General features: G+C 44.5%; 1 protein-coding gene across 10 annotated transcripts in view; it reads left to right on the top strand.

The window, feature by feature from the left end:
* Lnx1 (ligand of numb-protein X 1) overlaps positions 1–27,292 on the top strand; it is a 111,438-nt gene that overhangs the window by 26,801 nt on the left and 57,345 nt on the right. The window contains exon 1 of one of the 10 annotated variants that reach the window (XM_020161788.2): positions 706–5,436. The exons of the other annotated variants lie outside the window; for them this stretch is intronic. Coding sequence (XP_020017377.1) covers positions 5,345–5,436 — 92 coding nt within the window. The 5' untranslated portion in view covers positions 706–5,344. Of the gene's footprint in view, positions 1–705; positions 5,437–27,292 lie in introns of those variants that run through there. 10 annotated transcript variants of the gene reach the window in all.

Genomic DNA, 27,292 nt, shown 5'->3' on the forward strand with positions numbered 1-27,292 from the left:
ATCTTCAAGGTCTCTTTTGCCACAAAAGGGATCCTATCCACAGGTTCTGAAGATTAGGGCAGACATCATAGAAGGTCATTACTCTGCCCAGCCTGGAAATAAGACAGAAAAGAGTGAGAACTCAGACCCTGGCCAAGAGCTGACTTGGGGGAGAGTGTGCCTAAAAATAAGGATGAGATGGCATGTGGACTGGAGAGTAGCCCAAGCAGAGATGTATAGGGGAGGCTGGGGGAGGCCATGGCAGACCTATGGGGTCCCCAGGGGGAGGACTCAATGCACCTGGATGCCCGAGCTGCAAAGGGGTTTTATTCACCTGCCACACCACCCTGAGACTCACACACCTCCAGGAAGCCTGGGAGACAGTGTGGATTGCACAGCTGATAATGATATGCACTCAGGGAAAATAGCCAGGAGGGAAGAACCCCAGACTGACAAAAAGCGAGTCACCTCTAAGCTGTGGCTTCAGAGTCCTTGGCAGCTCTGGGGAGAGGAAACTCCCACCTCCAGGAGGTGTGGGCCTCGACACCTGCCCTTGCACCTCTCCACACTTGAGCTGCCTAAGTAGGTTGATGCCAGCATTTCCCAAAATATATCATAATTAGTCATCAAATGCTTAATATACACTCCCCCTCCCCCTCCCCCACCCCGGGCACTTTATTGGCAAAGATTAAGCCTTTGGATCCAGACCCTGACTCTGGACATCTCTTGGACCTTGGCCATGATTGGCCAGTAGAGCATTTCCTCCTTCCCTAGAAGGGACATGAAAAAGAAGGAATAGTAATATCTCTGGAGTCCCCTGAATCAGGTAAACTCAGAGGTGACAGGAAGATGAATGTTTCATTACTTGTCTATGTGAGACCTCCAGAGTGGTGACCAATGGTTGGTACGGTTATCATACATAGTACTGGAATGGAGATTTTTGTTTATAAATTTGGCATTTTTTGTTTGATCACTTTATTCGATAAATATACATGTAAAGAAAATAGCATTTACATTTTTAATTTAGCTTTTAATTAACAAAATTGTATGTATTTATGGTGTACATCATCATGTTTTAAATACGTAAGCATTGTGGAATCAAAATAATTAACACATATTACCTAACATGCATACCTGCTTTTTTGTAATGGAAAGTCTTAAAATCTTTGTTAGCAATTTTTACTCTTTGTGGGGGGGCAGTACTGGGGTTTGAACTCAAGGCCTTGCTCTTCTAGGCAGGTGCTCTATCGTTTGAGCCACTCCACCAGCCCCTTCCACGAGCAACGTTTAAGTGTGCAGTCATTGTAATTAACTCTAACCATGTTGTATAGAAGACCTCTTGAAGCTATTCCTCTAGTCTAAGGACTGTCTAGCAGCCTTTAACACACAGAGGACTCTTCGGGGCTGTGGGCAGGCAAATGCCATCTGTTCTCCAGGATTCATGTCACCTAGACATAATACTGCATGTCCACTTCAGAACCTCAGCTCAACATAAGTCCTTAGGAAGACATGTAAGACTGATTGTGGCTGGGGTGACCAGCTGGTCACTAACTACTTTGTTCACACTAGAGAGCTATTTTCTGAGAGTGACACTGAACATGATCCAGCCTTTGGAATCTCCTTCTGACCTCTGCCCTCCTGGAAGTTTGCAGACTCCCTGGTCTACTGCAGAGAATTCCCAGTAGGATGATGGGCTTGTCTTGAGTCAGCTGCAACCTTCTTGACCAAAGGACACTGTCAGTAGATGTCATGGGGCCACTGCAGAAGGCCCACCTGTACCTGTGTCCCAACACAGCCCATTGATGAGGGAGCTGTTCCCTGGATCCTAAGTGAGACTTGTCTTAGGCTCAAGACTACATCTTCATTAAGTAATATTACCATCTGCACATATATTTGTCAAAGATCCATAATATACCAGGTCCTGAGTAAAAGAAAAATCTCAAGCCATGATTCCTGCCTGTGGGGAAGGGACTTTTTAAAGGTAAAGAAAAGAAGCCAAAAACATAGGCACATTGGATCATTTCATAGGACGTCATGTCTCCCGTTTCTTTCTTATGCTCTAAAAATGACAGCTTATAAGGCTGACCCTCCCTACGTACCTACTAGCATGAATAAAGAGGTCATTGCTGTGTTCTGAAAGGAGCGGAATTACAATGAGAAGTCACTGCCTCAGGCCACACCTGTCTGAGCATTTTACGACTAACTTTGCACCAGTGTCCTGGGAGTTTTTTCAAAGGTCTACCCTGGGGCCTCTGCTGACCTTGACATCTCTTAGGGGTACTTTTCTGTAGTGTGCTCAGTACAGCACATGTTTAGCCCACTGGCTACACCACAGAGGGTATTTTACAGCAGGGAAAAGGAATCTTGGGGGCCTCACCTGTGGACAGATGGGCAGACTACCAGTCTTGTTGGTCATTTCAGCTTGGCTGGACATCTGCACAATGATTTGTATTGGTCCTTACTGTGACTTTCTAATACCAAAGCTGACTTTATCCTGATCCCTACATCAACCCTGTTTAGTGAAGAGAAAAGGAAAAAGAAAACAGAAGTTGATAGGGGATGCTGGAGGTGACATTTAAGGATAAATAGAACAGCCTGGAAAAGCATGGGTATGAGGAGGAGGGTTAGGGTTGTTTACTGGCAAGGAAGCTATAGAACAATCCATGGTCATTTGAAGGAGGGATTTTTTTCTTTTTTATCCCCAAGGGATTGTGTTAATTAGGCTTACATCTGGTTGGTAAAAGAACATTCAAATTGTAGAGGTTTAACCAGATACAAGTTTCATTTTTGTCATGTAACACAAAGTCTTGGGGTAAGAAATATGGGACTAGAATGGTGTCACTATGATGCCATCAGGAATCCAGCTCCTGCTTTACACTTTACTTTCTATCCTCAAGTCTGTGACCACTTGTTCTCAAAATGACTGCTCACCCAGCATCATGTCCAAGTTTCAGGAAGAAAGACTCAGGCAGGAAGGGAAAAATGCAATGTACAAACTGAAATTGTCTCTTTTAAGAGCTTTCTGGAATGCCTACCTAGTAATTCTGCTTATACCTCATCACAGCCTCTCTGCAAGAGAGACTTAAGCACACTACCACCATGAACAAGACTGGGTTCTGTTTTAAGGAAGAAGGAGAGATTAGGTACTGGAGAGGGGTTGAAGTAGCGCCATAAGGAACCGCGGGCAGCAATGTCTTCATTTCCATCTTGCATTCACATTCACTTCCCTCTTGAAATGCAAGGAGATGAGGGCAGGCAGCACCCTTCTTTGCTCCTACAAGACATAGCAAATGTCAGTAGCAGCCTGACAGGTTCAAGCTTGCCAGAAATGCAACCCGACACCAATACAAAGCCCACAGCCTGTGTTATGTGTCCCACTACGTACGAACTATGATCTTACACGGGGTCCTGAACCTCCAAGGAGAGCGTGTCCCAGGACTCTGAAACTCCTTATCTGGGAAACGATGCCACTATGTCATTTCCCTCACAGAATGAGAGAAGAAATAAGAAGAGAATGACAAAGCCTTTTGGAGACAGGTGCTAAGTGGCCAGCTAGGCTCAGTTGCTATTCTGAATAGATTTTAGTAACAATAGCTGCCACTCATTAAGCCCTCTGTTGTAGGGATCATCTTCCACCTTTATGACAATACGCTGAGTTCAGCATTATTATTTTTGTCTTTCCTTTACCAAAGAGGAGATGGAAGTTCAGAGAGGTTAAGCAGCATATCAGTGACACACAGCTAGTGATGTGGCAGAGCTAGGATCCACATCTCAAGCTTGACTGAGTCCAGCACCTAAATACCAAACCCGACTTCCTCTTTACTACTGGTCACCAGCTCTGACCCAGCTTCTGTTCTTACATGGAATAGAATGCATTCAGGCCCCCACAAAAATGAGAAGCCACACAATGCCTTCTCAAGGTTGCTTGTTTCTGATCTAAGCTGTCAGAGTTAAGGCTCCATGTTCTAAGGCCCTACAGTGCTGAAACTTTCCCTGCCTGGCCTCTGGTACAGGCAGAGCTCTGATGCCACACTTCAGTTACTGAACAGCTGATCACAGTTGGTCGTGTCCTGCACACTTTTCTCTGCTCTTCTATCAAATCGTCTCTGAGCCATATCTGTTAAGATTTAAGTCGTGAGTTGACAAAATGGGCTTGAATATGGGGCAGAAGGGAGTCCTGGGGGCTTAGGCATGCAAGGAGTCCTAACCTTTGGACAGGTGCTGCTTGATTTTTTGCTTAGTTGTTGTTTGATTGTTTGTTTGTTTGTTTATGGTACTGAAGATGGATCCCAGGGCCTCGTGCGTGCTAGACAAGTGCACTACCACTGAGCTCCATCCCCAGCCCTAGAATCACAGATCTTAAAGCTGGAAGAGGTGGTGGAGTCTGGGCTCTGCAAGGCCAGGTATTAGCTCTGTTTCAAGGATGAGGTGACCGAGGCTCAAGCTTAAAGGAAGTACTCAGGATCACACCTGTCTTATCAAGGTTAATTCAAGGAGGAATGGGCCACCCCCTTTCCTCACAAGATAGGAGCCTTCATGTTACTCAGGTCATTTATTATTCGCAAAGAAACGACAGCAGCCTATTCTTCTCCAGATCTTTCCTCAGCACTGGCCAGCGAGCTGTCTCCGCTCTTACGGACTCAGTGTAGCCAGGACAGTGGTGGGTAAAATGTCTCAAGTGCATGTTCTACACAAGTTCAGGAGGTGGAGGTGGCTCCTGTTTATTTTTATTTTGTCTTCTCTTTTTTTGGTGCTGGGATCGAACCCAGGGCCTCACGCATGCTAGGCAAGCGCTGTACCACCGAGCTACATCCCAGCCCCTATGGCTCCCGTTTAAAGCACTGCTCTGTCACAGTAACTGAAGGCTCGCTTTGAGCTCAGACCTCCAGGCTGAGGGGCAGAGATTTCCAGTGTCTGGCTTGAAGCAGGCTGTAGGACAGCTTCAGGTCCACACGTGGGGTCTGAGTGCACCCTGCTCTGCCCTCTTCCAACACAGCTTCGCTCCCAGCCTGGCTGCTCCCTGCCGATGATGTAAATGTACCAGCTGCTTCTGAGGAGCCAGTCGGCATCCTGCAGGAGGAGCAGGTCCCTCTCCAGGCATCACTCTGCTCCCCTCAGCCTAAGCCCTCTGGCCACCCATGGTGTGTCCCTTGGATCTCCCATCTCCTCATCTGAGACTCCAAGGACATAATTTTCTTACAGACTTAGGATTTAAAGTGTGGCTTAATCTACAGGCTCGAAGTCAGATTCGTTCTGATCTTCTGATTGTGGAGACATGAGCGGGTTTACTTAAAGGGGTTGGGCTGGGCCACTGCCACCAACAGAGAGAAGGTGGCTAGAAGGAAAGCAGCAGCCTGCTGGCAAAATGAAGGCACTTCTGTTGCTGGTCCTGCCCTGGCTCAGCCCTGCTAACTACATCGACAACGTGGGCAACCTGCACTTTCTGTACTCAGAACTGTGAGTCCCTCTCCCTCTCTGTGCCTGCTGTCGCGTGTGTGTGCATGTGCGTGTGCGTGTGTGTGTGTGTGTGTGTGTGTGTGTGTGTCTTGGTGCTGGGGTGGGACCTGAGTCACCTCCCCAGCTGGCATGTCTGTCAGGAGGATTTAATTCCACACACACTGCATGCATTTGGACGATATGCCCTGACGGTATTTGAAGCAGCATGCATATCTCAACCAAAAAACACCATCTGACTGGATGCGCTGCTTCCCCAACAAGGCATTTCTCCCCTGCTTCTGTGCCAGCACTGCTTTGTTTTTGCCTCTGGGCTTCTCTCAATAGATGTGTCTTCTTTTTTTTCCATAAATAGATTGCAAAGAGTAAAGAATAGAGTTCGCGCGCACAGATCTACATCCTCTGAAGGGTATTTCTGATGGCTAGCAGACATCAACCCTTTATTGAGACCATCAGTCCCATACTTAAAAACAGGGATGGTATCAGTAGAGGATAAAGACAACCTAATTATTAAAAAATACATATATCTAGCTAGCTAGATAGATAGATACATATCCATTTTATTTTTATTTTTGATCAGTTTTAAACTTATGGAAAATAAAAAACCATGACACGAGCACCTATACTTCCATTGCCTGATTTAATGATTAATATTTTGCTACATTTACTACATTTACTTCATATATTTTTTTTTTTTTGCTGGGAAAAATAGCCTAGGATAAATTGTAGCTATCATGACATTTCACTCCTAAAATACTTCGCCATGCATTTCAGAAACATAAAGGTATTTTCCTACAAGACTTATGTCTATTTTATAAGAGGAAATGATTCACATCCCCAAACTGTAAAATAAGTGTTTTTCTGGCTTCTTTTGTTAGTAGCTTTGAAAGAGGATTGTAGACTGTTGCAATGGTTTCTAACAGTCATATAAAAAGTGTTGCTATGTGTTCTTCAGTGTTTGGAAACTTTACAAAAATATTAAAATGTATAATTAACCAGACAGGTAAAACTAGCAATGGTCGGTGAGTATGTGAATTAGAGTCAGAGGGCAAATGAAAACAGAGTTCATAGCTCTGATTAGAAAGGCTTGGCTGGTCATATTTAGATTAGTGATGCCTCCATGACTATGTGGTGACAACCTGTGACTTGTAATTGGTTAGACCAGCCAATTTGCCTAGCACAGCAGCTGCTCAATAAATTCTTGACAATGGAGCTAGGTCCTCTGTTTTGAGGACTCTACTTTTCAGGACTACCTTACCTAGTCTACCTTATTGGAATGTAACCCCAGTGCCCCTTAGAATATAAGCCTCAAAGAGAAAGTGTCCGCTTCAACCTGAACCATGAGCATCTCTGGGGAAATTATGACCTTGTGGGAGCTTTTCTAGAAAAACATTCAACGGCAGAGCTCACAGAATTATGAAAAGGCTCCCTCCTCTCTCTTGATAGCTGCTGATGTTGAGACTTCTAAAACCCAGTGTGGTAGCATTGCTTCCTGCCCACTCTCCCACCTGCTATCCTTGTTGGATGCTATACTAGTTTACTCATTATTTGCTATAGCAAATAATCACAAGTTGGGTACCTAGACATTTACTGTCTCACAGCTTAGGGGTCCGGAAGCCTTGGAATCCAGGTACCAGCAAGTCCACACTCCCTCTGAAGGCCGTACGGGAGATTCCTTCCTCACATCGTTCTGTTTCTGGTGGATGCAAACATTCCTTGGTTTGTGGCTGCAAAACTCCAGTTTCTAACTCATCTGCACTGACTTTCCCTCCGTGTCCTTGCTAATTCTGTCCATCTCCTCTTTTTTAGAAGGGTCCACTTGAACTCCCCAGGATGACCACGTCCTGTAATCTTTAACTAACTTCACCTTCCAGTTCTGGGCGGACATATCTTTTTTTTGGGGGGGGGGTTGCACCATTCTCCCCATTTCAGTTGTTACTGAAGAATCCTCCACTTAGTTCCTTTCAGTTGTATGGCCTCATTGAAGGAGGGCTGTCCATCTTGGCTCAATGACTTTCTTTTCTATAAGAACCTGAGTCAGAGACAACTTACCTATGAATAACTAGTGGATACAGGTCATTCTTTCTAAAATGTGAAGCCAACCAAAAAAGCATGATGCTAGGGAATTCCCAGGATGGTGTTCCCAGACTGAACTGACAGGACTATCTCATAGTTGTTTCTAATGACTGAAGATGCTTTATGAGGGAATTCTGTGCAGCTATTACCTGATGCTACTGTTGGTAATGAACAAATCAGTCGCTTTCTGACACATTTCAGGTACCATGACATGCTCTAAAGAGTACAGGCAGTAAGAAATTAGGCCCAGTTCCCACTCTAATTGAATCTAATTGAGAAGATGAAGTTTATGTACATAAGAAATGGAGGGCTAGAGGTGTGGCTCAAGTGATAGAGCACCTGTCTAGCAAGCGTGAGGTCCTGAGTTCAAAAGAAAGCCATGATCCAAGGTAAAGTAAAGTAAGAAATACTATGAAAAGATGTGGAGATCGTCCACTTCTGGTTCCTAGTGAATGTTGGGGTCTGAGCAAAGCATGGGGGGAATTAGGCCCCATCAGGGATGGAAACGGATTGTGCTTCAGGCAGGGTGAACAGCACTGTCACCAAAGCTCTGAAAATCAACAATTTTAAACAGAGAGTGGGACTGCTGGGCTAGTGTGTCACCCTAGGACTCAGGCCATGGGGTGGGACCCCAAGGATGGGCAGAGCTCAGTGAATTAGCCGACTTCCCTTAGCTCCCTGAGCTCTGAGCCCTGGCCTTGGGTGAAGCTTACCCTGTACGGGTCCCCCACAGCCACACAGGCAGAGACCCTCCTGGATCAAGATCTTCTCAGTCTGAATTCTGCCTACTTGGGCCCAGACAGAACAGTGTGCGTGTGTATATATATATATATATATATATATATATATATATATATATATCCTTCAGCTCTCCAGGTGATGGCCTGCATTTGCAGGCTGAAGGAGCTCCTAGGTGATTCTTCTGAGCTGTCAATAAGGGGCCCTTCCCTCCTACTGGGATGTAAGCCCCTCCCCCTTCCTTGTTGAAAATCTGTGCTGTGCAGCCCCAAGTTGCTTCACATCTTTCTATTCTACCTGGTGAGTTCTTAGAGGTTGGTGTCCATACGCTCAGCCACACAGTTCAGCACAGGATCCAGCAGAACTGAATGATACGAAGCTGCTTCAGATCTTGGCCAGCTGAACATGAACATGGTGAGTTGTGATAACGAGGACCCTGGTCTGGTTTCTATGGAGGGGATGCTGTCTTGCTTGTGACAGCAAGCAACTCTTATAACACAGCTCTGTACTTGAGGCCTGAAGTCATCAGAACCCTCATCAGTAATCTTCTGTGGCTTCTGTATCATTTCTTTAAATACTCAGTTTAGTAAAAATACCAGGAAAAAAAATGCTGGAGTTTGGAGTGCAAGGCAGCATCTAATGCATTTTATTGTCCACACAGCAAATCCTCCAGAGCCATTTACAGAAAATTGAAGTTTTTCCCATATTTCTTCCACCTTTAAAATTTGCATTTCCTATCACCCTTGGAAATGCTTTTCACTGTCATGTTCTGGTGGGTGTAATGACCTGTCCATGCCTGCAGGCACAATCTGAGCGAGCTTTCAGGGGACACACAGAGTGTAGGGCATTGCTTTTCAATGAACACATCTGTCTCTCCCTAAAAGGACTCAGTTATCAACAAGACAGCTTGGCCTCATTGCTGGAGGGTCACATATCCCAGAACTACTGCTACTGCTTAGCTGTGTGACTTCTCATTAAGTCAGGAAATGCCGGCTCTCTATTTGGATAAACATTTTTGGTCTGTAAGTGGAGTCATTATTCACAGTATTCCTGCAGGAATCTGGAGAGAAAAATTACACTCTATTCCCTGACCCCTGTGAGATAGTGGTTCTAAGTGCGGATGGCTTATTCCCACTGGAGTTTTGTACTTGGGAAATTAAAGTGAGTGATTCAGTTTCGCAATTTGAATCATTTAGGGTTGTGGTGGGTTGAGGTCACCTGGAGAAACTGCCAAGAGCAGCGGGATGTCCTTCCTGCAAGCTGAGGTCAGCCCTAAGAGTCAGGGACCCAGGTCACCTACCAACTGCCTTAAAACTAAGCATACCAAGCACTCATCATGTCCCTAGAGGAGAACTTTCTGGAACCAACCTATGAAGCAAACCTCTAACAAATTTTACTGGCTTCATGCAACAGGGCATTGCTTGAGGCTCACAGGCCACAGAGCCTTCGGTCAAAGCCAGCTGGCCATTCTGGGCTTGCAAGTTCGAAGGTGACTTGCCTTGGTTTTGTATATCACTCATTAGCGGGTGTGGAGTATCAGTTTCCCTTCCTTAGGTCAAGGCCTTGTAGCAAAATTAGCCATCGTGGCTCCTTTTCCTCCTCAGACTCAGACTCAGGCCAAGTGTTGGACGATGGACCACAGAACCTGGGGACGGATATTTTTAAAAGCTTTATGGAGATAGGAGTGGGGAGATGATGTTTAGTTACTGGATGGAGGAAGGAGAGGTGAGCAGGAGGAGTAGTGAAAGGAGTACAGAAGGGTGGCCTCAGCACTTCATTTTTCTTGTTAATCCCTGCATCACTGTCCAAGTCCAAACCAACAGGGTGATCTTTATGAATTTGCCAGTAAGTATTTTCCAAACAGCATCTCAAGGAACTTGTTCTTTGATCAAAATTGAAAAGAAAAAGAAATGCAAGCTGCAGATCTCTGAATTTTTCTCATCGTGTTGTGAGCAACTGGGGTGGATTCAGGATTAGGAGCCAGAGAAAGGAGGTAGAGTTTACAGAGAAAACAGGCTGCAATAGAGAAATCACACTCCAACAGGAATGAGGTCCAGTTGTGGGAGGCGTGTTTGGATTTGGTGAGCATCTTAGGCGTTTCAGTTTGGCACTGGTGTAACAGGGCAGTTTCCTTAACTTCTTAGACTTGCATATTTTGAAGGTAATGGAAGTTTCATGTTGCTGGGCTATGCACACTGAACTCATCAAAATGCTGCTTTGCGATGATTGCTTGGTGTCCAAAGAGCATTGTGACCCTGTGTCGTGAATATAGCTTTGGCAAACTCCAAATACTAGACTAGTAACTGAAAAGTACAATTATTTTAATTTTATATCCAAGTTGAGGGAAATGTTAAGAAGAAATTATCTAAAACATTGAACACTGAAGTCTTTGTGATTTTTACCTGAGTTGAGTGTTTTCATTTTTGTTTTGTTTGAGATAGGGTCCCACTACACAACCAAGGCTGACCTTGAACTCCTCAGCCTCCCAAGTGCTGGGATCACAAGTGTGCACCACCAAGTCCAGCTGAGTTGAGAGTTTTTAATGACCTTGTCACTCAGGAGCATTTGGTGGGAGAGGGCAGTGGCAGAACTTAAAGAGGATGAATAGGGAAGTATCTTCTTCCTCGGGGGACAATCTGCCAAATTTTTGATTATAGAGTGATATCATAAAGAAGTTGGTTCATATGCCTGCCATCTGTGTAGTTACATATAGAGAGTTATATACAGTTGCCTAGACATATATGTATATAGTCACACCTATCATATGTGTATAGTATGTATGCTGTATATCTAGCTATCTGTACATTTTACACTAAACTACTGTATTAATGTATCCATCGGTGAACATGCTTAAAAACATTTTTTAAAAGTAAGAAAGTCGATCGAGTTTTAGCACAGTCCTCCGCCCCCATTCCTCACACTTTGGCAGCCCACTGCTTGACAACCAAGCCCTCTGAACTCCTTGGCACTGGAACACAACATTTTGAACCTTCACAGAGAACAATTTCTCACTGCAGTCCATGGGGTTGGTCTTGGAAGGAATGGGGCAGGAAATGGCCCACTTTTGCAGGCCAAATAAAACTTGTGGACCAAAGAATCAGACATCCTATTCTCTTAGTCATATTCCATTCCCGGAGAGAAAAGGACTGTCCTTTGAGGCACCCATGGTCCCCACCTCTCCAGTGTTTTCTGCAGCCCACCACTCTCTACCACATCTGCCTTCATAAACACAGCAGTGGCTTTGAGGAGCCAGGTTTACTGAACCTGAAATGTTGGTCATTTAACACATTCAGTAAGACTATGTCATAACGGTGACCCTCTGAGGGATTTGCCAGGAACTTTGACCCATGACCATAAGTCTCACAGTCACCCTGCCTTCCACCCGCGCTCTCACGAACCAACTTCACCCTTCCTCCTGACTCCCATTTTCTTCTTCTCATACATTTCCCTAGACAATCAGCCTGGCAGTCTTGCTGCCCTTCTGAGCCTGTTCCTCCTGCCTCTCTTGTGTCCCCAGAGCTGGAACTCTTCCCGATGCCCTGTGTGCCCTCCTCACCCTCTCCTTTCATTAGCAGCTCTGTCCTGGGCAGTGAAAGAGGAAGAGGTCAGAGTCCTAAGGCTACAAATGAGTCCACTTGTCACATTGATGACCATGATCAAGTGTCCCTCATAGAATGTTGGGGGTGAGAGGACCTGGTGGTGAGTGAGCAGGCACACTCAAGTCAGACTGACTTAGATTGCTTCTATAGTCTCTGCCAGCTGGGCAACTTTGAGCAAGTTACTCAGCCTCTCTGAGCTTCTGTCACCTAAAACTGGGAATAACAACATCTACATCATAGGTTGTTTTAAGTACTGGATTTACTACAGTGCCCGGTATACAGGAAACCTTGAAATTGTGGATTTCATTAGTAAGGGCACAATAGTTACAAGAACATATTTCATCAATACTAAGACATTTTTAATGTCTTTGGAAGCAAATTGCATACAAAGAAAATTGGCACCATTTTTCTTTCTTGGTGATCTGTAAAATAACAGTACAACTTACAACAGATGGAGTCTGATGAAATTTGACAAAGACCAAACTTCATCTCCAATGAGCATGTGGATCGAGATCAGAAAAGTATGAAACCACACAGTCTCCTCCTCCCTCTCTCACTGGAGGGGCAGGCAGGTGACTTACCTGAGCCAAGAAGGGGGTGACTAGCATCTTAGGGTGGAGGCAGAGGAGAGTCCTGACTCATTCATCAGCAGACAGGGGTCACACATCCCTTGCAGCTCTGCTTCTAAGAATCATTGGGTCCTAATTGTCATCTGTTCCCCACCCCCCAGCCTCTTGGAGTCATTCCTCTGCTATTTCTCTCCCTCCCTTGACGCTGTAGCACTGTTTCCTCTTTCCTATCTATCTTCCTCCTTCAACCCAGCATGTAGTTGGCCCGTGGAGTCTATGGTCAGGAGCCATAGCTATCTAGAGCCTCAGGAGGCGTTGGGGATGAGCTGGTCCAAGCTTCCCATTTTGTAGATGAAGAAACTGAGGCATAATAATTTCCCCGAATGACTCAGCCCTGTTGGTAATTGGCTATGTGACCTTGAACAAGGCATGCCATTGTTGGGAACAATGGTAACGCATTCATTATTATATGAAATGTGTCCTCAAGAAGCAATAAACCTGGAGCTGGTTGTTAACATTTTCAACCAACAGCTTTAGGCAAAATCAGGCTATAGATGTAATACAGTGGGTCAGGTGACTTTGTGCTTCACCCATTAGGGACTGAGCGTCCTGACCTAGGAATGCTCAGAGAATAGCATCATGGGACTTCTTTGGCTGCTTTTGTACAAATGCAACCTGGGGCCATTTACCAATAATAAAGCTTTCTATTCGAACATGGCATTCCAAGGTTTTTATATAATTCCAAGGGTTTCATATACATAGGACAGCCGCAAAGAGGAAGGGTAGAGTCCTGTCATAAAGAGGTTACAGGCTTCAGCTTGTAATCATTAAAAAGGTAGACTCTGATGCCACTTAGATCTGAGTTCAAATCCTGGCTCACCTCTGACTAGCTGTGCCACCTTGGATCCATTTTTTTAGCCTCAGCTGAACCTCAAGTCTTTCATTCTTAAATCAAAACTCTTAATGATAACATCTGCATCTGCCTCCTGGGGGCAGGGATTAGATAAGCTGATGAAGCCCTTGCAGACTCCTGGAGCATTGTAAGCATGCTGTAAACACAGGCCCCGGTGATGCTAAAGAAGTGACCTCTGTTGAATCTTACAGCAAATGCAGAAAATTTCATCTTCTTGATGAGAAAGGCAAGATGTAGTGAGGTGAGGGACAACCCCCAAGTGATCCAACGAGTCTGGAACACAGGCATCCTGATTCCAGGGCCAGGGCTCCTCCCCTTTAACCCCATCCCCCACACACACTGCACTTCCCTTGGTTGCCATGGTGATGGTGTGGCTGTGGTGCGTGTTCAGGTTGTTCCAGGCCTATAATTCAAGCCAGGTGAAGGACTGAGATGAATTCTGAGCCAGACAAGTGGTTGCTTTAGAGATGAAACCATTCTGCATGGGATATTTGGGTAGCTTCTCTGCCCAGTTAAAACTATGCCAAAGATGGAGCTTTCTAACTTCTATGGGTATTTTTCCCACTGAAGTAGTCATGAGAGAGCAAACTTGAGAGGTCCCAAAGACATTCTTTTAAGTGGTCAGCCAAAAACAGTTTTGGCTTCAAGAGCAAACTGATGACAGTTTACAGAGAAGCAAAGACACCCTTTTGCACATGCATCTGGAATAATCCCTCCCTCTTAGGTGCCACTGAAGTTTTTATAGAAAATGCATCTGGTCACCATCAGTAGTATAGAACTAACTCTCTCCTCCCCGAGGTACAAACCCTGGTAGTTGTGGTGGTGTTGGGGACATGTGGTGTGATTGAAGTGTGAAAAGACCCTAGGTGCATGTCTTGAGCAACTGCCTTCACTTCCCTGGGGTGTGGCGTCATGGCACCAGCAGCCCACGACAGTGCCTGGCACGTGGGCATTGCCCAGTGGGATCAGCTGTTTGGGTTTCCCCCTTTGCTACCTGCAAGCCTACCCCCTTACTCCCTGTGCACGCTTTCGCGTTAGAAAAAACCATCTCATTACTCCAGGGTCTTCCCCGCGTCTCCTGTCTTCTGGCCTCCTTGGGTTATTCTCAGCACAACAGCACAACTCATCTGGGAATTAGAATTTCTTCTTCTTTTTTTTTTGTGGCATTGGGGTTCGAACTCAGGGCTTCACACTTGCTAAGCAGGTGCTTTAACACTTGATCTACTCCTATAGCCCAAATTTCTTTCTTTAACATCACAAAAGAAGTTATGAAGCCCCAGAGAGCTGCTAACTCTCCAAGTTCCCAACACTACCACTTGAGCCACTCCCCAGCCATTTTTTGCTTTAGTTATTTTTCAGGTAGGGTCTTGTGTTTGCCTGGGGCCAGGCTCAGACCACTATCTGCCTCACTGAGATGAAAGGCACTCACCACCACGCCCAGCTTGGCTGAGATAAGGTCTTACTAACTCTTTCCCCTACTCTGACCTCAAGTGAGATGTCCCGATCTCTGCTTTCCAAGTGGCTGGGATTACAGATGTGAGCCACCATGTCTGGCCTGCTCTGTGGCATTTAAAGAAAGCATTGATTTTTTTTTTCATTGTTCAGTGGTTTGTTTGGACATAAGTTCCCCTCTCCCCTCCTTCTTTGTAGGTGTGGTGGGCAGGGTTGGATCGAGGCATGGGGACCCCAAAGGAGTTCAGCAACTTGGTTCTCCTTCAAATTTTAACATTTAGGGAAGACAGGATTTCTAGCAATGAAAACAATGTTTTAACAGAAGTTGGTTTTTCTTGTTCAGTGGAACTAAATTAATGTTGTGAAAAGAAATCCAGCAAGACATTTCCTACTTCTTAGAAGTTCGGGCCCTGTTTGGTGCTTTGTTGTCTAAGTGTGATTTTGCAACAGGGCACCTTCCTGGCAGATGAATGAGGAGTGCACTCTAAGTAGTAAAAGCACTCCCTCCTGGGAAGAGTGTAATTTACTAACAACAACTATTAATCAACTGCCAATGAAATGTCAGGCATGTCTTTGGCTTTGAGGATTCGCCCTTAAAGCTTATTCTGGTGCGAGGCAGTAAACAAGGAAACATACAGTACAAGAGATGGAAGGAAGTGGTGTGAAATAAACCAAGGTAAAAGATGCTGTTTTGCTTAAGGAACATGGTGTACATCCGGAGGCAGAGATCAGGAGGATCACAGTTAGAGGCTAGCCCAGGCAAAAAGTTATTGGGACCCCTATCTCAATCACCAGGCCGGTGGCATACACCTGTGAGTCCTACTATGTGGGAGGTATAAATAGCAGGTTTGCAATCTAGGCCAGCCTAGGCAAATGTGTGGGCAAAATATGAGACTCTAGCTGAAAAATAATAAATAAGGAGCAGAAAGGGCTCACGTGGTAGAGTACCCACCTAGCAAGTGGGAGACCTGGTGTTCAAAGCCTAGTACCACCAAAAAAAAAAAAGATGTCATCGAGAAAGTGGTGCTTGAACAGATGCCAGAAGGAAGTGAGTAGGGATTCGGATGTCAGGACAATCGATGCAAGGACAGTCAGGGCATCTGAGTCCTCAGTCCAAATCTGTCCAGTGTGACTGACTCTTATGTGAACAGCAAGTGAGTGCCAGCCTGTGCGAGGAGCTGGCACCTGGACAGGTGGATGTTGGCTTCTGCTACTTCTGCTTGTTTTCACCTTTGCCAGATTATCCCACAAGAAGGGAAAGGGGGAGATTTGTTCCTGGTTAAACATCACTCTGGGTCACATGCTCTGAACATCGCTTTAAATGGAATCACAAGTGCTAATGGCCGCCTCCCCATCCCCCCATCTGTGCTCAGTGTGAATTCATGTTTAACATTTTCACCTCTGCAGTGTATCACTTTCTACATTTCTCCAGCCCGCTCAGATCGACATTTTCAAAGGATTCTCTCCAATGGCAGATGTATCTTTATCTATCCTACTTTATTTGGTTTTCCTTCTTTCCCCTGTCCCATGTCTCCTGGGGGATTTCCCTCCTGAGTAACGTCCATAAATTGTGTGACTCTCGCTCCCAGGTTATCAACCAATCAATCCACTGTGATGGCAGATTGTTAAGACACCCTCTGAAATACCTTACCACGACTGGGCTTAACACCATGTTCATTTTGATTTGTCATTTTCAGCAAGTCCCCCGCTCTTTGAATACTTGGACTAACAATGAAAACAAAATATTTTCCAAGACACTGTATGTTCAGCTCAGCCCCCTCCTCAGTCCTTTTACAGTCTTAATTACAACAAGATCAGTATTATGGTCTTCAAAATAATCTCATACACTCATTAGTGGTAATTGAAATTCAAATTGCTCTGTTTATTGATCCCGGGTTTTCTGAACCTTTTAAATTTTGTTTCTCTTATAGTCCACGATTTTTAAACCAACAATTGCATATGTCATATACTAATTTTTCACTATTCTTTCCTTCTGTTTTCTTTCTGTATCACATGTGGTTGGTCTTTCTCCAACTTTCTGACATCCCCCTGAGGGCAAGGTAATTTTTTCAGAAATAATTATTCATTTTTACTGCACCATTGTTCAGTAAGCACATTAGTCAAATTCTTTTATCCCCCGGGGCCATGTGTCAACTAGTTCAGCTGATTTATGCGTGTTCACGTTTGGCAAATATTCATTTACCTATTTTTTTTTGTCCAAATGTATCTGCATGAGTTTATATTTCTCCAGATTTCACTTCATTCTACTTTTAAAAGAGTTTAGCATGTCAGGGTTTTAATGTTTTTATTTCAATATTTGCCTCTTTTACTTGTAGATCTGTGTTCTTTCCAGCTGGTTGGCCTCCCCTTTTTTTTCCTATGGCTCAAGATGAGCTTTTGGATTTTAAAGCTGTTGCTAACATATTAGTTATTTGTTCCAACTTGTGTATTTTTCTCTGCTTACTTTAATTGATACAGGCCAATGTCTTGGCCTCTTACTGTCCTGTCTCAATCTTCCATCCTGGTCAGTGATGCTAAGGCATTCAATACATGACTGAATAGCTGCCTACTTTTTCCACTTGATGGAAATAGTTGGAAACTAGAATGAAAAGAAACATGAACCATAATTTTCTTTCAGAAAAAAAGACCACTGGAATGTGTAGTCACATCAGCTTGGTAGAAACGACCACATCTTTCAAAGCACAGAACTTTCCACGCTGTGAATAGTTTGGCACTAATTATTTGCCCTTCCTCAGAGAATTAATGTTATTCAACCCAACCCCTTTTGTAAATGACCTTGCCAAGTCAACATGATTTTAGAGAAATTTTGTTGAAATTTATCCAGTTGCTAATGGTATCCTAACTTGGCTGATACCTCCACCCACCCACTGAAGAATCCTGAAATCATAGAATGTATTCGTGCCATTTATTTTTAGAATCTAATCCAATGCCCTTGTTTTACTCAAGACAAATGTTTGACCCCAGTATGAGGACAATTTGATCTGTAACCATTCTGGGCCAAAGACTGTTCCAATAGTAAGCTCTATGTATGATGCAGCAACGCCAGTTCTTAACAAATTTGCTTACAATATGATGTGGCATTTGACTTTGGATATAGTGTCATCCTAGGCTCAAGTGAAACCTCATTGCCATTTGTTGTTAGCAAAAGCAGGGAGTCATGCTATTTTACTTCATTCAAATAGCATTCAATTTGACACTCCTGAGCAAAAAAACAGGAAAAACCAAAAATATTACATTTCTGGTTCTAAGTTTGTGGCCAAGTCAACATTGACCATGAATACTCCTTGCAAGGATAGTAGCAATGAAGTACAAACTGCAGTGGTTACAGAGGGAGCAGCCTCATTGTGGTGGACGTCCTAGCAGCTTACTACAAGAAGCCACTGCTCCTGTCCCTCTGAAAGTAAACTTCGAAAATAAGCAGTAGGCGATATCTTGGATAATCCTGACATCGAGACTCATATACACATATGCTTCACAGAGGATCAGCACAGGGATTAAGCCCAACAAGTTAGGATGGAATCATTTTCTGAAACAAAAGCATATTCTTAGAAGTCATGTACTCACATCACTAGAGCAGACATTTCAGAGTTCTAAAATATTTTCAAAGCCTTTAAAAATCTTATACATAAACAAGTCACCGGAAAGGGAGGAACTAGGGAACATCTGAGCATTCCATCAGCTCCTGTGGAACTCAATCGATAAATACCTATAAACTCTACTATTCTTTTTATAGGTGGTGGGCAAAATAACTTCTCAAGACTCTACATGATTAGAGGGCCAGAAGGCTAGGAAATATTTCTGGGGATTTTCTAGGAAGGAGACGTGCACATCTTTCTAATCCGGACCTTGCCCTCAGGCACAACAGAGCCCTGGTTTGGTATGGTTCCTATAAAGTACCACGAGCACCTTCTGTGTAGCTGAATGAATACACAATGAAAGGAGCTGAGTCAGGAAATCTTAGTTAAAGCAAAAAATGTTTAAAAAAGCAAACCTTAAAACTTATTAAGCCTTTGGACCTGACCCCACTTTCAGTGGGACCAGGTTGATTTAGTTCTCTTTCTGGACTCCCTTCAACCAGTCGGATCTCCTGGACTTGGCCGTGTCTGACTGTCTGTGCGTGAATGTTAATTGGCTGCTTGGCTCCCTCCTTCTGATTGCTTCCAGAAGTTGCGGAACATGTTGTCCCTGCCGAGGGGCTTCAATTACATTTTTTTCCCCCTCCTCAACCCCAAAAGGGCTGTTGTTCCAATGTGTTCACGTTTAGCCCTTCCTGGCCATGAAACTAATGAGGCTGGACGCTAATGGCCGCTGCATTTTGAATTTTTGCCCGCGTCCCCAGTGAGCTGAACACCTGTGCGTCAGAAGGCTCTCTCAGCCCTAACTTTTGAGTCACAGATGAATCAAATGAGACTCAGGCTACACGGAGAAGCGATTTTAAATGAACACAGGCCATGACACCAGTCTGAAGCCATCTGACAGAGCGAGCTGATTGACTCTGATTGTTCCAAAATTTAGGCTAACTCAGATTAATTGTACCTGAAATGTGTACAATTCAGTGGTTTTTCGGAGATGAACCCTAATTCGTTCAGAAAAGCAGCACAGGGGGTTCTGATCCCCCCCAATCGCCCATTATGTGCCTGCCTCCTCCCTGCATTCCCGTGGAATATGCTTCCTCTGTGTAATCAAAAAACTTTGCAAGAGAAGCTGTTCCAGGTAGGGAAAGACACCACATAAGGTGTTTTTCTGTGGCTGGGGCCTGGCCCTCAGGATTGTCAAAGAGATCCTGCTCAACACAGGGTTTTCCTGGCCAGTCTAGAGGAAGGGGTACAGCCCATCCCCAAAAGAATGGATTCCAACGCCAAGTGTGTGACACATGCTCCCTTTCTGTCTTCTGGGTTCTGTGCTTGGGAGTTGAGTTTTGGTGGCATTTTTGTGATCATTAACGTTTTAAAATAAGACAGCTATATTTAGCCAGTGACTGGTTGAAACCAGTTGTTATGCAAATCTATTTCCTTAGTGATCTCTGTTATTTCATATCCAGAATGATAATTAGACACTGACAGTAGCCAAGCTTCCCAGCCTTAGGACATTCTGACCTTGTCCAAGAGGCACAGGCCCAGCTCACCTGAGTCCATGGTCTCCTCCACCACCTCCTGAAGAGAAGGAACTGGATGGACCAGACTGTCATTTATGAGGAAGGAATTCTGCTCATTGAAAACTGTTCTTTCTGCTGTCAAAGACAAAGACATTCCCTTCCCTGGCTGTGTTACAGGGTGTGGTTTGGTAGGCTCTGGTGGAACTCAGGGCACAGGCCAACTCAGAAGGTTGGTCCCAGGATTGTCCACCTGTGTAGGTCCTAGGCAGGACTGAGAGCCCCAGTCAATTAGGGGCTGTAGAGCCCCCAGTTGGTGCAAAGTTGGGTTAGCATAAATGGAAAGATGGAGCGAATGCTAAGGGAATATAAAAAGTGACCCACCCCACTACTCCTTTGTAGCTACTTAGGAATAAAACTAACAGTGTTTCCAAACAACCTGCAGCTGGCTACCTGTTGATAGAAACACTATAGCCTCCGTCCCTCATTGCCTCATTAAGGAACAGGGCTAGAGATAGGGAAGACTAGAACTCCGTCCTCAAACACCAGATCCAGTCAATTAAGAAACAGTGGACCTAAGGCAATTGTACAATTGGACTTCAAAGGTGTTGTTTACCATTTCAAAGCATTTATATGCACATTCATAATTACTCTATAACTTGCTGGGTGTTTGACGCCATAAAAGATGCCATACCTTCATGCAAGTTGGCTGGCTCTTTTAATACATCTGCTGCTATCATGTACCTTAAGAACAGATCAACTTTGAGAGGAAAATCAGTAGTACCCTTTCCACACTGCTCTCTGAAGATGAAAAGAAAATAGAGCAAGATGTGAGTCTTCACTGAATTGCTGTAGGGCTCAGGCCATATATAAAGCAATACACAAGAAGATACTTTGTCCTAAGTGACCAGAAAATAATCACTGTTCACACCACATTAGAGATATTTAGGTTTTGCTACCGACAGAGAAAATATAGATCCTGAGTTTGGAGCAGAAATTCCAGATTGGTACTAATATTCATATCACAGTGTAAGACATGCAATCAGCACAGCTTTTGTGTTGTTTAACCAAGTCAGTGCATCATTAGGTGAAGAATTAAGAGGAAGAAACCAACTAATTATAGAAACACAAATGAGCACTTTGTCATGAACACATTGTGCTTCCTCCAGTAATCAAAGGCTCGGGCCACGTTTAGAACACTCATTCAAGGAAGTCGGGTCACTTTGGCATTTGTAAATCTCTTTATAAAGCAGCCATGTGGAGAATGGCAGCCCCAGACTAGGAATGCAGTGACTCTGACGTCTATTCCAGAGTTGGAACATCTAGGGTGCCACACACACTTTTATAATTTGCTTTATAGGACACACTGTGCTGAGGGGTGAAAGTCAGGGATAAAGAGGGCTGGGGGGGGGTAGTCAGGGTTGCATGTGGCCTGGGCACACGCTCAGTATCACTTCTAGATACTTTTCTATGACCATTTTTTAATAGGTCCTTGGGGGATGCCTTCAGTGGCTGTGGCCTTTACGTTAGTCCTCTTCCAAGAGAGGTGTTCAGTGAGAATCTGTCCATCTGTATGGGTGGATTCACTCACAGGAAGAAAACCAGTGAAGGACATTTCTGTGGAATTCCCACCAAAAGCGTGTTTGACTTGCCCTTGAGAACATAAGAGGGACGTTCGCTGACCCTGGGCATTGCTTTTGTGTGGACATGGCCTCAGTTTTACTCTCTACCCATCTCCTCATGGTAAATCAAGAAACTGCCACCCTGTTATGTGGGGCAAAAGGCAGCTACCAAGTGCCATAAAATGCTTATTGAAAACAGATGGAAAAGCAAGGCACTGGTGGCTCCCGCCTGAAATCCTAGCTACTTGGGAGGCTGAGATCAGGAGGAATGACGTTTGAAGCCAGCTGGACCAATAGTTTGAGATACCTCCATCTCCAAAATAAGCAGAGCAAAATGGACTGGAGGCATAGCTCAAGCAGTACAGTGCCTGCTTTGCAAGGGCTAAGCTCTGAGTTCAAACCCAGGTCCCACCAAACAAACAAACAAACAACAAAAAAAAAAACAGATGTAAAGACTTCAGATCAAGGCCAAGCAATTCACCCACAAGGCTTATGGTTGGTGAGCTGAACACCTCTCAGAAATACTGACCTTGAATAAGTGTACTACTTCGGTATTTGAGGTTCCCCATCTGTTATATGTGGGTAATGGGGTTAGCACGGCCACAGTTACCAGGTGCTGCTATACCAAAGGTTGAAGTAAGGTAGTCCTAGCCAATGTGCTCAGACTGATCCAACAGATGAATGAGAAGTAGAAAAGGAGCAAGGGCAGGTGATAGAAATGAGAGACGAGGGAGCCCTGGCCCTATAGAGTGCTGGGGCTCAGGGCAGGATCAGGAGTTGCAATGGGCTAACCAGGAGCAAAGGAAACCCAACTCATTTCTGTGGCTCTCATCACCCTATCTCAATACAACCTGTGTCATAACTGATGGTAAGATTTACCTCTGAGGTTAACACGGTATTTTAAAGTATTCATTAACAGAAGAGAATGATAAAAATACAATATAATGAGTTGTTTTGTTTTACTAGATTGACTTCCCATGTGCCCTTGTAGGAAAGGAGAGTAAAATTATTTACTATTCTTGACCAAGGGGCAATATTTCTCTTGCGGCAGGTCTCATGTCATGGAAATAATAACATTTCAGGAGAAAGACAAGGATTACAGAATTTGATTTAAGCAAACCAACAGCACAGCCTGGTCTTGGTTGTTTATGGAGTCTAGAGAACCTAATTAAACAGACTTAGTTTGTAGTACAAACAGCCATATTGTTGGGTCTCAGACAACTTTGATTATATCTGTTGTATTCTAGAAAAACCCAAAAATATTTTAAATTCTGAAGCAGAAAGAAAAGTTCACTTCTGTGCCTCTTCTGTTTCTTTGAGGCCATGAGGATTTGATCCAAGAACAGGAATGACAATACACCCCCATCAGCTTCATGACAACGGAAACACGTTCATTTGAGCAGGCTCCTTCTGCCTACAAAGAGTCATTTCTTTCCATTGCAGGGTCTCAGTGGCCCTCGTGACAATGCTGAGTTAGGCCCAGGTTTCGGATGGGCAAGGCTCCCAGGCATCCAGCCTGGCAGAGAATATGACTGGTGAGCAGAGGAAACACAACCACAGATTATTGGTTCCTCATACAGCTTTTTTTTTTTTGAGCTCTAGCAGAATCGAGATGGTTCTCCTGAAACTTTTCACATCTTCTATTCTGTCCCACACCAAATGACCAAAATATGAGGCCTTGATCTCCCCTCCTTTCCACTATCAGCTTATGATAATTAATGCTGAAGATAGAGCTACCCAGAAGCCTGGCACACTTGAGAGGAGTCCTTACAAAGGCTTCCTCAGCCAGATCAACCAGGCTGTCGAGGCAGTGGTGGTATCAACTGGCAGTAAGGCCGTATCTCTGAGGTGCAGAAAAGCAGGCCCTGACCTTTCTTCTCAGGGTTCCTGGACCCCATTCTTATCCCTGTACATAGCCTATGATGAGAGGCCTCCGTAAGTACCTGCCCTGGCAGCCTGGGGTGTTTCCCAAAGGCAGGGTGGACCAGAATCTCCCCAGGTGAGGTACCTCTAGCAGGAACCCTTTATCTCCCCTGTCTCTCAGAAGCCAGGCAGGAGCAAAGCCCAATCTGAGGCTTCCTTTCCAGCAGGAGTGCAATGAGTGCTTTCAGGAATGCTGTTGTTTAGTCTGTCTCCTGAGGATGAAACCTCCTCCACATTGCCGTACTCGGGATGTTGTTTTCCAACTGGCATGAGGAGACTTTCCTCTGGGACCCTCAAAGTGCTGTGCTCAGAAGAGCTGTTCCAGTCAACAGAGAGGGGCTTCTCTGTGGCTCTTCACAGAAAGGGAACGTTTTGTCAGATAAGCCTGGATATAGCCAGGCAGCACAAGGGCTTCCAGGCTCTGGGAGCTGGAATGGTCTTGCATTGATGGTCTCGAATCTTGAAGCAGACGCTGAGGTTATTGATGGTGTTTGTGTCTTTGGTCTACCACTTTCTCCAAGACAAAAGTCACTGCACAATCATATTGAGAAATAAAGTCTGTGTTTTCTTCTCATTTAGAAGACTGAATAGATTCTTGGGGTCCCGGCTTGTGGCTTGTGTATTTTTTGTAACAGGACCAGAGTACAAAGAGCAACGGAGGCAGAAAGTGGTTTCTGGTCCTCCAGGCAGCCACAGCGGGTCTGCCCCCTAAACACTCTTCAAGAGGAGGACTAACTCCATCCCCGGGATGCTGTGGTGATGGGACAAAGAGCCACAGCGCCCTGAGTGCTAAGATCCTAAGAGTCATCTTGGAACTCCAAGCAGCCGTTATGGTCCAACATCAGGAAAAATGAACTGCAGAAAGGGTGGCTTCCCAGCAGCTTGGTTCCGACACACTGCAAACGTGGAGCTTCTCAGTCTCACGTTGAGTCGTGTTCACAGTTTACACAAGGATTGCGCGTTCATTCATCTCCCTTTCCATTAGGGCAAGCTTGTGTGTTTACATGGTGGAGAGGCATCAGAGCAGGCACGACCTAACAACTGGCTTCAAACTAAAATGATTTATATGAAAAGCATCACGAGAGCTAAATATTGTCCACCCCACTGTCCGTTCCTGTGTGCGTCGTCCAGGGAGCTGTGGGTGATGGGTAAGAGAGGGATACATGTCTGAGCCAGGCTGAGCCATGGGGAATTAGCATTGTCAAGGGCATTGGAGACTCTCCAGTGCAAGCTTTCCACTGTAGAGATCAGAAGACCAAGTCCCCAAACAAAACGAGTGTTTGATCAGGAGAACTCAGAGCTCAGCAGAACAAAGACAGTGGTATATCCTCTCCATTACTAACCCACTTTTCTGCTAATCACAGAATTCTGGGACCCATAAGTGGTAGGGTGCCTGCCTAGCAAGTGCAAGGCCCTGAGTTCAAATCCCATGCCAAAAAAAAAGGGGGTAATTCTGTGGCTTGTGAAGTATGCTTTCTGTATCTCATGGTCACAGCATTTCCTTACTAGACAAAAGTAAAGAAAAAAAATTCTTAACCAATGCCAGCTGAGTTTAGCTTCCTGGAAGAAAGAGAGTAGAAAGAGCTGGTGTGTGTGTGCGTGTGCGTGGGTGTGTGTGTGCGTGTGCGTGTGTGTGTGTGTCTGTGTGTGTGTGTGTGTGTTAGGATCACCATACGTGCAAAGTGTCACAGACAGGCCAGTTTAAACAACAGAAAGTTTCTTCTGTTGGAGGCTGGGAGTCCAAGGTCAAGGTTAGTTCTTCTGGGTGTGCAGGTGTCTCTGGAGTAACCTGTGTCACAGTCTTTTGGGTATATCCCCAAGAGTGGTATTGCTGGATCATATGGTAGAGCGTTCATTAAATTTTTATTGGACAATTCTATGCTCTAAACTATGTATAAGCAGGCAATGCAAGGATTGAATGGAATTAGATTCATGTTATCTTGAAAGGATAGAAACTACATCTGTGTACATAAGTGTATATAATTTGTATATTGCATTTCTTATTTAATATTAAACAATCCATTCCTATTTTATTTGCTGTTCTTTGCAAATATGAATTTATCTTCACAGGGTAGAATTTTTAAACATTCACAAGAACATAGAGAACAATCTCCTGAACACCATGGACAGTCTTCCAGTTCTAACAATGACCAGCACGTTAGAATTTTATCCACACCCCGCTGCTCCTTTTTTCTGCTGTAATATTTCAAGCCAAATTGTAGCTCTTCTGCGATTTTATCCCCAAATACCTTAACAAAAAGAATGGTTTTAACCACCTGCATGAACTTTCTGTAGACACAGGACATTCACTTAGATGTGTTCTTAAGTTTTTGTGTTTTGTTGTGGCTTGTTTCTTTGGTTGGTTGGTTTTCTGGCCATACAGGAAATTGAACTCAGGACTCTATCACTTGAACCACACCCCCAGTCCTGCGTTTCATTTCTTTTTCAGGTAGGGTCTCATGCTTTTGTCTGGCCAGGCTTGGGCCTAGATTCTCCTACTTCTCCTCCTTAATAGCTGGGATTACAGGCACACCACCATGCCTAGCTTGTTTTTGATGTAGAGTTTTGCTAACTTTTGCCCTCTGGCCTGGAACCGTGATCCTCCTAGCTCTACCTCCTGAGTAGCTGGGATGATAGACACACACCACCATGCCTGACTTACGTTTCTAAGTGTCCACTTCGTAGGTGATTTGTGATGAGTATTCTTTAATAAAAACCTCAATTTTAGACTGAATTCTTAGAAGTAGAATTGCTGATTCAAAGTAGAAGGAGATTGTAAAAATATCTGATACATATGCCAAATTGCTTTAAAAAAATGTGTACTCCTACTATGAGCTTTTGTGAAAAGTGCTTCACTTGGGATCTTCACAGCAGCAGAGCTGCTGTGTCGCCCTGAGCTGACACACTGGGGAGATGGGGTGTTATTTGTTATAATGTTGCACTTATTTAATTACAAGTGAGCTTGAGCAGTTTGTTCTTGTTTCATTTGCTGGGCCTGTTTCATCAATATTTCTTAGTCATTTTGGTGGCCTTTTAGGTGATTTCAATATACTTTTTACATGTTGAAGATGTTAACTGTTTTGGTGGTAATGGGGTTTGAACTCAGGGCCTCATGCTTGTTTGGCAGACATTTTACCACTTGAGCCACACCCCTGTCCCTTTTTGCTTTACTTATTTTTTCAGGTAGGGTGTTACAGGCCTCCCTTGGAGCTGGGATTGCAAGCATGAACCACCATGCCCAGCTTTTTGATTGAGATGTGGTCTCATGACATTTGCTCTGATTATATATGTTGTATTTGCTTTTTCTAGTGTTTTCATCTGTCTTTTATTTTAACCCATTACTTAAAGTCATTCTTAAAGAATGCTTAGTAACTAGAAACCACAGCATCTATAACCACATCACTCCCACACAACTGGTTTTTGCTGGTTGTGTATGCGAAGGCCTGCTTGTTACATAACTGCAATCAGCTTAACAGTTCAGAGAAATGTGTGCTTTTACTCAGCTCTGCGTCCCAAGCTTTACCTCTTCCTTCTCTCTGAAGTGAGCTCTCTCTATTGAGGTCTGGAAAGTACCTACCCCATTTTCCCCTGGTCTTTGCAGCTCTTTCCACAGGCCTCAAGTTCATTGTGTCTTCTTTACCTATTTCCGAGTGAGGGAAGCGCAGATGAGACTGTTTGCCCTGCAGCTGGTGTGGGTCCCTTCCCCTTGCGGGTGGCCATGCCCTTGGGAACCAGGCTGATGCTGTCTCTGGGGTACAGCTGTTAAGCCCCGCCCACTGCTCCTTCCCCAAAGTTCTCTGCAGCTGGCTGGCTCTGCCATGCTAAAGAGGCAACTTGTCCTGCCACTGCCTCCT

This window comes from Castor canadensis, chromosome 9 (genome assembly GCF_047511655.1).
Source record: "Castor canadensis chromosome 9, mCasCan1.hap1v2, whole genome shotgun sequence".
In the NCBI taxonomy this organism is placed as follows: domain Eukaryota; kingdom Metazoa; phylum Chordata; class Mammalia; order Rodentia; family Castoridae; genus Castor; species Castor canadensis.